The sequence below is a fragment of the Phodopus roborovskii genome, unplaced genomic scaffold (assembly GCF_943737965.1).
Source record: "Phodopus roborovskii unplaced genomic scaffold, PHOROB, whole genome shotgun sequence".
NCBI classification, from domain to species: Eukaryota; Metazoa; Chordata; class Mammalia; order Rodentia; family Cricetidae; genus Phodopus; species Phodopus roborovskii.
The window spans coordinates 25,852,982-25,865,000 of NW_026125281.1; the positions used below are offsets into that span (position 1 = coordinate 25,852,982).

General features: G+C 36.6%; 1 protein-coding gene across 1 annotated transcript in view; it reads left to right on the forward strand.

Annotated features, from left to right (window-relative positions):
- The window catches only part of LOC127232315 (cytochrome P450 7B1), a 168,832-nt gene extending 164,894 nt beyond the window's left edge, over positions 1–3,938 (forward strand). The window contains exon 6 of the mRNA XM_051198374.1: positions 906–3,938. Within this exon, the coding sequence (XP_051054331.1) occupies positions 906–1,205 (300 nt within the window). The 3' untranslated portion in view covers positions 1,206–3,938. The remainder of the gene's footprint in view (positions 1–905) is intronic.
- The last annotated feature ends 8,081 nt before the right edge of the window (positions 3,939–12,019 follow it).

Here is a 12,019-nt window from a genome sequence, read left to right on the forward strand (position 1 = left end):
TGTGCAGTTTAGGTTCTATCTAGAGATTTGTTTGAATCTTATTATTTTCTGTCTCTTTAATGCATACATAAGGACTGAATCCAAAATTCATGATACTCACCCATCAATAGATAGTTGGGAGGATAAATAAATAGCAAACTGTGACTGCTAAGAAGTATTACTTCATAGGAATAAAGGCAGTATATAGGAGACCCCTTCTACCCATAATTGATATATCAATGGTCTCTATATAAAGAATTATCATAGAAGACAAAAATAGAGATAGGTGGAACTTTTGTGCTTTAAAAAAAAGTCTCATTGGAATCACCTTGATTTGAGAATTGAGTATTCCCTCCAAAACTCTTCCTGAAATCTGAATGCCCTGTTGATGGTTAATTTGCTAGGAATGGCCTTTGCTATGTTAGTTATCACTCTTTTGACACCATACTGGCTACCAGAAAATGGATTATTATAACAACAGACTGCACCTCTGATTTTTACTCTTCCAAATGCACTAACTCACTGTCATTTTCCATTGTGAGGAACTGCTCAAGGACCCATTAACACCAGGCTCTTAGACTTTTGGGACTGTAGAATCATGAGCCAAAATAAACTTCTGTTCCTTATCAATTATCCCGCCTCTGGTAGTTAGTGACAACATAGAATACCAAGTAAGAAATGACAAGGGAAATGTGAACAGAGAAGTGGTTTAGGTATTTGCATAAAGGTATTCCCTGTAATATCTTAATTTTTTTGAAAGACTGAGCATGGCTTTCATGTATTCAAGTTTTACTTCATCCTGAATGCTTTCAGAGAAAAAGCAACTTTGTACAACAATACAGACAAGGAGAGATGGCAACCTAGTGGACCTAACAAAACAGTTTATGTAAAATTTTAATATTAATAATGTCTGTTATTCTTTATAGGAATTTAGGTTTGATCGGTTCATAGAAGATGGCAAGAAGAAAACCACCTTTCTCAAAGGCGGGAAAAGGCTGAAGTATTTCCCCGTCATGCCATTTGGAGTTGGAGCCAGCAAATGTCCAGGACGATATCTTGCAGTGAACGAACTAAAGATACTGATAGCTGTAATTTTAATTTATTTTGATGTAGAAATAATTGACAAGAAGAATGTAGAACTAAACTACAACCGTCTGTTGCTTGGTATTCAGCACCCCAATTCTGATATCTCATTTAGGTACAAGGCAAAATCTTGGAGAAGCTGAAAGGTTGGCAAAGCAGTTTATCAGAATGAAACTACATGTGCTGAGCTCTGTGGTTTGCTGTACTCCTGCAAATGCTACTACTATGCTTGTTTGTTTGAAAATGGCAAATTTACATTTGATACGAGATAAATTCAGTTTGTTCTTGGTCACAAAACATATCATAAAATAAAGCATGGTGGCGGCATTAAAAAAAATGCCATGCGAATCATTTCAGGATAAGTTCAAAATAACAATTACAACTTTGTACTTACTGTGCTTTTTATCATTTCTCCTGAATGTGCTTCTCCAGTGATAAATTTGACCCTGGGTAATTTTTTTTTAGTTATGGAAATCCTCTAATATGATTTTATGTACTGCTGAAAAAGTGTGCCATTGGACAGTCTAACAATTTTTAAGTTCTCAGGGGAGAAGGAAATTAATTCCCATGAGTTCACTGTATGAAAATGTTCCCTTCAAGTAGAATCTCAATAGTGTCTGTATCACCAGGTATCTTTCCATTAAAAGAGTTTTGCAATAGATTAAATATTCCAAGTTTCCTTCAATATTTAATTATCCATAAATGTTCTTTATAACTTTGTGTTCTACAGTTCAATAGAACAAAATTTCTTGTTATATAAGACCTCTTGTGTTCAAGTAAGACACTGTTAAAATTTAATATATAAGAAAGTACAAAGCCTTTATATATTCAGCAATTGCTCTAGACATTAGTATTGGAAGTCATTATAGCATTGATGATAGTAATGGTGTTTAGTTTAGACTGTGTTATTCTCACACTGCAGTGTATCCTTTACTAAATGTTTCCATTTATAGAAACTGAGAAATTAGGTGACATTATTTATCCACAACCTTTTGGACTTGGAGGTTAGTTGTATCATTTAGCACTATCACACTAAACTATACAAGATAATTTCATATCACACAATACAGCCTATATCAACGATGAAAAGATTTTTATTATCAGGTTTTCCAGTGATTGACATTTGGCATAAATGGAGATACAAAATGCAAACTCACAGGGCAAATAATTAAACCAGATTAATTCATGCTGCATTAATTAGAAATTCTAATGCTTTGGAAATTTTCTATTGTTGTTAGAAAGAAAATTGACTTTAAAAATCACCCTAAAATACTTATCATACTAGGGAAATACAACACGGTAGCATTTCCCCACTTCCTCGTGCTGAAGCTGATTGAATCTTGCTCGCATGAAGGCAAATGGGCATGAATTCTGTCTTGGCTTGATTGAGGCAGGCTTTATTCTCAATTTACATCTTTTTAAAATGTAAAATGACCATTCGTAATTATATAAATTCACAAAATACAAAGTGAGATTATGGCTTATGAAAATGATGTGGAATGATTAGGTCAACCCAAATGACTAAATCAACCCCAATACTTAACATTCGTTGTAAGAACATTTTGAGATATATTCTCTTAGCAACTTTTAGCATACAGTGTTCTATTGTTAACTATATTCACAAGGCAATGTACTAAAACCCTTTCTCCACACCCCCAGAAAGGCTGTATTCCTCCTGGCTGATACGTTGTTTTGTTTATTTGGGTTTTTTGTTTTGTTTTGGTTTTACTTTTCTTCTACACTTCCCCTGCACTTTTTCACTGTGCTCCTTGATAAGTTTGATTATTTTAAATTTCATATATTTTACTTTTTTTCTTGCTGTGAAGAGAACGTTGGGATCAACAGTAACTTGGGGAGCAAAGAATTGATAGGGGATCACACATCCAAATCGCAATCCATTTTGGGGGGACATCAAGGCCAGAACTCAAGGCAGGAACCACAGACAAAAAATGAATACTGGCTTGCTCACTGGCTCATTCTTACCTAGCTTTCTTATTAGCTGAGGTCCTCCAGCCCAGGAAATAGTACTGCCTACAACACCTGGATCCTGCCACATTAATCATTAAAGCAAACAAACCATGGGCATATGATGAAAGCAATTCTTCAAGCGAGGTTCCATTTTCCTAGATAATCTAGAGTGAACTAGACTCCATGGTATTAGTCTGTCTCTGCTTGGTTTTACTTGGTGTTCTCTAACTCTTTCTATGACAGAATTTATTTTTCACAGCCAAGCAATAGTCCATCATGTAGATATACCACATTGCCTTTATTTAAAGGCTATGTCTAACCACCCCTATCTCCTCCATATAATTCCATGACTTCCCTCATTGTCCTGAGAACAAAGGGCATGTGATGTCCCATCCTCAGGCTGGTCTGACCCTCTTCCTTCTGAGAGTCTCTCTGGTTCCTTTTGAGCCACCAACTTGTCAGTACTCAAATTTCCCATCTCATGGAGTTTCTAAGTTCAGGGATTGCATTTTTCAATTGATGATTTTCTACCCGGCTGTATTTTGTAATGTCTTGTTCCTTTAATGTAGCTTCGCTATCCCTTTAACTATAGTCAGCACAGTTTATATTCTGCACCTGGCATCTCCAACCCACTCCTGTTTTATGGGTCTGATTCTGTGGTCCCCTCTCCTTCAGAGTTTCTGATGGCTTAATTACTGAGCCTATGTTCCTTGGAATTTTACTTCTAGAAAATGTTTCTGACCTGAGCTTGATGTTTATTCCTCAAAGTTTAATTTGCATTTTGTCTTACTGTTTATGTTTCTGTCCAATTCAGATTACTGGGAATGTCACCTGGAAGATTTGCCAGTGGACATGGTGTACTACTAAATAACTGTGAATTCCAGCCTTAAATAAACCATACTGATTAAGGGTGTTTTTCTTTGTTTGGAGTGTTTGTTGTTTTGTTGTATGTTTGCTTGCCCACTTGTTTGTTTGTGAGGAGGGACCTCATTATGTAACAAAGATAAGCCTCACAAAGGTATGCCTTCATCTGCTTCCTGAGTGCTGGGATTAAAGGGGATACTTAAAACCCATGATCAGGAACAGTCAGGAGAGACATTTGATTGCCTTTTTGTCTGTTTCAACCAGAAACTGATTACCACATGCAAATATGTCTAATCCTGCACTGTGGAGCAACACTTTAGTCCACCAAGTAAGTTGGCTCTGAAAATTGCTGACTTGTAGAGAGGTCTTGGATTTTACAAAACATTTATTATGCTTATGCCATGATGAGACCTAGACTTTCTCATCTACCTGACATAAAGCACAGTCTATTCCATTTGTATCAGGGTATGTGGTGTCTTTATGTCTGAGTGGAGATCCTCCTTATTATAAAATTCAACAAGGAGTATGTTTTCATGATGTTTCAGAAGAGTAATCAGCAAGAATTATTGCATTCTAACTTCTGCTTCATCTATGGTTAAAATGTATGAGCTAATTTTAAAGAAATAAGAAAATGGTTGGAGAAATATCATATGAAATAATTAGAAGAAAGCGAGGCACATATCTGAAACTGCAGCTTTTGAGAGGCTGGGGTAGGAGTAATCTAAGTTCTTGGACTAAGTAGTGAAAACCTGTTTTTCACAACCAAAAATAAATAAATAAATAAAGAGGAAGGAAGGAAGGAAGGGGCAGGGATGGGGTCTAAATGGCTTGTTATCATCAACACACATGAACTTATTTTGAAAACACAATTGGAACATTTAACAGAGATACTTAAGCAACTTTGTGTCTTTAAGATTACTTTGGGGGAAAAGAGAGCTAGCTCAGTACTTAAAAGCACTTGCTGTCCTTTCAGGGAACTGAATTTGGCTCTTAGAACCCAGTGTGTTTAATCATATCCCTTACCTTCCCCTCAACTTCTCCCAGGTGCAGTATCCTCTCCTAGGTGGTCAACTTTGTATCCCTTTTCTATATCAGGTACAGTTTCTGCTTCCCTTACATACTTGCGTGTGTGGCCTTACTGGAGCTTGGTTGATCCACGAGGGGCCAGACCCTTAAGAAAAAACTTAGTTCCCTTTCTCCAGCATCTGTCAGTTTCCAGGAGTTGGACTTCATTCCCATCTCCCACAGGTCTTGTACATACTATTACAACCACTGTAATTCATGTCTGCCACTGCACTGGTTTGTGCAGTAAAGGCTTTCCTAGCAGTCTTCAAGTAACCCTGAATCTCACAGTCCTTGTGCCCTTTCTTCTGCAATCATCCCCGAGCCATCGGAGGTGATGTAAGGCTGAACATTCCACAGTCTGCTATCCTGTGAACCAGTCAGGGTCTCTGTGATAATCACAATCAATTGAAAAAATAAGTTTCTCTGATGGTGCTTGAGAGGTGTATTCATCTATGGGTAGAAGAATAAGATAATTGGAATCTGTTTAATACATGGTGTTCATTTAGTTGCATTATAGTAGGCTCTCCCCTATGTCACATGCCATAGCTAGCCACAAGATCTTGGCTCCAATAACAGCATGAAGAATGAGTTTCAACTTGCAAAGTGGGCCTTATATCCCTAAGAAAGTGTCTGGTTAGTCCCATGATGTTTATGCCACCATTGCACCCATCATTAGTGCAGCCATCAGCTAGTTAAGGCTGATGACTATGTTTTTTCCCCTAGTAACACTCACAACATCTTCCAGCACTATGAAAGCTAGCAATTGGGGATGACGTTTTCAGGCCAGTATCTGCTTAGTGTCTCTATGCTATATCACAATTATCCAGGGTCTTTAAAAGTGGGGTCTTACTGCCAAATCATATATGGTATGCTATTCATTGGATTAACGTTTCCCTTCATGAATACCCACTTTATTGGAAAAAGACAACATTAGATAACTTATCTGTTGCCAGTTTGTTTGCAAATAATAAATTCTTTCTTTGAAATTATGTTAATATCTGACTTAGTATACCTTCTACATAGTCTTCTTCCAGCACCAATGTTCCATAATAAAATATCATGTACAAATTACCCAAGCTAAAGTATATATAAAAGGACTATGGGGCCACTAAGATCACTCAGTAAGTAATTTTCAAGTTTGATGACCTGACTTTCATCCCTGGGACTTTACATGGTATAAAGAGAGAATGGAATCCTATAAGTTGTCCCCTGAAGTATACACACACTCACAATCACAGGCACACACACACACACATACACACACACGTGTGTGTGCATAGACACATGCACATAATTAGTCAGCACATTGACAAATGTAATTTGAAGGTATTGTGATGAGACAGTAAAAACTATAGTCAAAACCAAATAGTCACCAAGTCTTTAGAATTTTGTAACTATTTTCATATATCCTGAATTTTCATCTTTTCATTTTTAGTTTCACATGTTTTGAGTAAATGGATATATACAATTGTGATCAATTGTAATTATATGTTTTATTGGTTAGCAGACACTAAATGACCTGTAAGGATCTTTGAAACTAATTTTCACTAAATAAGGCAGGCTGAAGAACAAGCTTTCCTAAACTTTTCACCTGCTTTGTCCTGGCCTTCCTGACACCGTTGCTGTGCCAACTGCATTTTTCATCAGGTATTGGATCAAGATAGAGCTGGTAATCATAATTCAAACATACATAGTTCATTTGTGCTTTTCTCATCATAAAAAGTTATTTGGATAATACTTCCTTTAAACAGCTTCTCACTTGATGATATAATCTTAAAATTTCTCCAAAGACACAAAGTATATTCAGGTTTTAATTATAGAATAAAACATGGCTATACTGTATAAAGCATAATTTTCAGACCTTAAAATGTACAATTTTTGATAATATTTTCATTTAAATTTGCAACAAGCTTATTTTACATGTCAATTCCAGTTCCCTCTCCCTCCCCTCCCCTTTCCTTGTTCCCCTCCCAACCCCATCCCATCCTCTTTCTGCTACCCAGGGAGGGTGAGGCCTTCCATGCAAGATCCTCAAAGTCTGTCATATCATTTGGAAAAGGGCCTAGGCCCTCCCCCATGTGTCTAGGCTGAGAGAGTATCCTTCCATGTGGAATGGGCTCCCAAAGTCCATTTTATACTAGGGATAAATACTGCTCCACTACCAGAAGCCCCATACACTGCCCAGTCCTCCTGACACCCACATTCAAGGGGTCTGGGTAGGTTCTATGCTGGTTTCCTAGACTGGAGTTCATGAGCTCCCCCTTGTTCAGATGGGCAGTTTCTGTGGATTTCTCCAGCCTGGTTTTGTCCCCATTTTCTTATCACTCCTCCCTGTCTGCAACTGGATTCCAGGAGTTTGGCTCAGTATTTAGCTGGGGGTGTCTGCTTCTGCTTCCATCAGCTACTAAATGAAGGCTCTAGGATGGCAAATAAGGTAGTTATCAATCTCATTATCAGGGAAGGTCATTTAAGGTAGCCTCTCCACTATTACTTAGATTGTTAGTTGGGGTCATCCTTGTAGATCCCTGGACATATCCCCAGTGAAAGGGTTTTCTTTATACCTATAATGGCTCTCTCTATTATGGTATCTCTATTCTTGCTCTCCTCTATTCTTTCCCTGACTCAATTTTCCTGCTACCTCATGCCCTCCTCTCCCCTCCTCTTCTCCCCTTCTCTTTTTCATTAAGTTTGTCAGTGTTGCAAAATATTGTTTAGTTGCACTATATTATTAGGACTTTGTACTTGAATACTCGATTAGGAAAAAGTTGGCATGAAAGATTATTTTCTCTTTAGTGCTATTTTGAGTTATAGTGAGCAATTTAATAAAATTGTATTGCTTATGCTTACTTAAAGCAATCATTACTTACTCTTCTTATAGTTTTAGGTCAGTGACCTATGAGTTTTGAACTTTTTGCTTACATGTATTTTTATATTAAGTATCTAGGGTAGATTAAATTTAATTCATAAACTTCAAGCACACAGTTTTGAATAGGTGAAAATTTGTCAATAGTAACATTCCAAGATATTTTAGATTGAAATGTTCTCAAACATATGACCTATTGTCTTGATACATTCATTTGTTACTTTTTGATTTTTAAATAATATATGTGGATCTATAAGAAAAGGAAATTGTCATAGAGAAATGTTGAATTCAAATATTTTACCAATGAATTTCTTAATGTTCTTTAATTTACAATAAAAATATGCCTTTAAATTACAGATGAATGGTTATGTCTCCTTTCCCTACTAAAAGTAAATTAGTTACTTTTGGTTACAAAAAAGCAGGATTTTCTGGGAAATAATAATGTTATATGAATAGCCCAACTTCATCCCTCATCTTCTTTTTGTAAATTTTCTTACCTTCTCATGCTCTCCCTAAAAAAAAAAAAATGGTAGTGTTCAAAGTACCTTTCAATACATGTCTCTATATGGGATAAAAACAAATCCAAGAAATAGCACTAAATTTGTAATACTAACCTGGCTGGGCTACAGTTGTTAACACTTTCTACTCTGTGGGAAAAGAGAAGTATAAGAATGGGAAATGGAAAGAAATCTTAGTCTAGCTGGGTATGGTCTTCTGTAGCTCTCCTCACTGCTCAGCAAATAATGAAGAAAACTGAGTAATATTTGGACAGTACTCAATTTACTCATAAAATTGAAATGCAAATAGTAAACAAAGTCTATTAACAGAATAGTGTTCCTGAGGATGAGTCAACCTCTTGTGGTAACTTACTAAAGTGTTGCACTGGGACACTTGGCATGCCGTAGGAACAATGATGGTTTGAACTAACTCTACCAGGAGATGCTCAAGATTCTACCAATAGGAAACAGAAACCAATGTTGGAGAAGGTGTACCTGACCCTTTGAACTGGTTGGTTTAGTGTTTATTTCACAATTAGGGTGACATGTTCATTAAATGGATGTTATGTGAAAACTATACCTTGATTTTCATTTGTATATGAAGATGTGTAGAAATATATGGAATTACCATGATCCTGTAAGTTCATTTTCTATTCAGAGTAGGGCTTGATAAAATCATTCTACGATTGTGCCAGATTCTAAAGAGTATTTGATATAAGGGAAGAATATGTTATAGACTACCACAGTAAATAAGTGCTTAGAGATAGAACCATTATACATTTGTACATATAACAACAATTTGTGCTTATAATTAAATTAAGAAGAGAGATGAAAATACCAGATAAAAGTATTAGTATCTAATGATTCATCACTTAAAAGATATTAAATATTTGTAAATGTGAAGCATATACCATTCAGACATTTACTTACAAAACAAAACAAACGCACCACCCCATGTAACTTCCATTTCTAAGAACCAGCCATTGTAGTTAATATTAAATGTTTGTCATTAATGTTTGACATATAAGCATTTTATAAATGTTTGTCTTTTAATTTTGAAGTTAATGTTTAAATAAATAAGACCTTTACTCCAAAATTATAAGAATCACATAATTAATTAAGAGTTTTTGTAAGTGCCTTGTTTGCTTAAGCATTTATAATCATCAGCTTCATTCTTAATGGAATGCCTGGTGTACATGCAACAGTTTGTCTACTCTGTCATAAACATGGATTTTCAAGTTTTAAACCGACTTATTGTGAATTAACTTAACCATCCTGAATAGTTATAAAAATTCCATTCACTTTTAAGGGAGAAAGTAGACTAAAGGATACTTTCAAGTAATTAAACCTAAGGAAGAGCTCTTGGACTACTGAACAGTTTCATTAAACTTTGAACCTAGGTTATGACTGAGGTATAGGCATAACATATTTGCTGCCACATCTACATCTCCCATCATCTAGATAATTGTGTTACTTTTGTGGAAAGCAAATTTTAATTGTTCAAGAACACAATTTGCTGAGCAATTATAGATTTTTAAAATGTTCACTCATTTGAGACACTTAAACTTTAAATATATATGCCCCCAGTGTTTCTGCAAAAGGAAATTACAGTTATATAAACCCATGTATGAATCGATTCCACTTGCTGGCAAAGCCAGCGTTCCATAGATGTATGTCCTTTTGTCCAGCATGGCTCTATGTACTTCTCTAGAGGCCTGGCTAGGAAAACCATTCCCTTTAGCAGAAGTCTGGAATGAAGGACACAGGCTCAGCCTACAGCCAGTTTTGAACATGACAATGAAGAGAGACTATACATGGCAAATTTAGCTGCATTTACTTGAACAGACAATGCACATTTAGCATTTTAACTAGTTAGGCTTAATAAATACACCACCATTATCACCACCACCACCCAGGGCAAAGTAAAATGTGGTCTTCCCAAGAATACATAAGGATATTTAACAAAGAAATTCTTGCATCCCAAACTTCAACAATTGTCAGTTGAATCAATGTATAAAATGAGTTTGGGTTATAAGGCATTTTTATGTTGAAATCTGAATTCTTATCCCTAAACACTGCTATTAGCATAACAGGTCTGGGATGAAACCATTTTAATAAAAAAGAATCTTTAAGACTGAGAAGCATTTGTAAATAATAGATCCTTCAAATACACCTAGACTTTATCCCAAAGTTTATAAGGAAAAATAATAGTTGCTTTATATAACCACTGATATCACTTTAACATTTGATAAAGATGTTAATTTATGGCTGGTTAGCAGTTTATGGCTGTCATTAGTTTTTCAGTTTGCTCCACATTAGAAATCTATTTTTCTTTTTTCTTTTAATCTGTATAATTACATGAAGATATGGTTATGTCTTATCTTAAATATATCATTCTACTGTAGCACTTCAAATTATTCACAGATCATAGTTCTTAAATGTGCATATATGAATTTAAAAATACAGCAATAAAATGCTTGAAACAGATCATAAATTTGCTTCATATTTTATTGCTTCTGTGAATCAGGTTGAAAGACAAGGACAGCTATGGTCTTTGAGAAAGAATTAACTCTTTCCCAAGCTGGAAGGGAGATGATGTCATATTGAGCATAATTAAAGTCAACTCCTGGTGACATGTAAGATGGACATCTTGGCAGGGGTGGGGTGGTGTCATTTAAAATCATCTTTCTTGTTGCATCTTGACCTTTGCGGCACTGAAATTTCCTTCTAATGCTGACTAACTGTATTTCTGTGTCGTAAGACAAGAGATCATGTCAAAAAAGGGAGACAGAAAACAAACTCTCCCTCTCTCCTTCCCTCCCTCTCTCCTTCCCTCCCTCCCTTCCTCTCTCTCTTCCTCCTTCCCCTCCCCCATTTTGAGATTATCCAGAAAAATATTAAGAACAATTCCACTAATTCAGAAAAAGGGATAGAACTGGATCCACACAAAGCTCAAAGGGGAAGGGAGTAAAAGTTGCCCCAGGTTTAAAACTGGAGCATGCTTATCAAAACTCCTGGGGTTAAGCTGCACAGTGAAAGCTGAAACTGAAAGGCAGGGGGCAGCCTGGCAGGGCGGCCACATCTGACAATACCTGGGAAGGGAAATGAAGGCACTGTGCCTTAAATTCGTTTTGTATCCCGAGAAACTTGGAGATTGGACCACAGTTGACCTGAGGGGGATAGAAAATGCCAATCTTTGAGAAGCAAAGGGAGAAAGCTCAGCGGTGGCCAGGGATCGCCACTCTGTCACAGGACTCCTGGTGTGAACAGCTCTGTGGGTACTGCTATCAGGGATGCAGTTAGGTTTCTCCACCACCCAGCTCTGACAGCCATCTTCCAGCTTAGGCTAGGCTAGGAGCCGTGCAGTAGGGCTTGCTGGGACCTGAACTGGACCCGTTTATCCCACACAGCATGCAGACTGCACAATATACACCGGTTGATCAGAACCAGAGATGTGTTTGAGAGAAATGAACTCGCATCCTGAAAGTTGTTTGTACTTCAGGAACTGACATTACTACCTCTTAGCTTTCCTTTGTTCGTGCCTATGTTTGCTTGACTTAAAGGCAGAGTTTAGACCAGTCTGAAATCCATTGGCTTGGCCAATCCAAAGGCACAGGAGTTATAAAGGCAGGAATAGATAATAGAGACAGGCTCAATTATTTCTTTTGCCCTCACAACATCGTCAGTGGATATAAAGTCC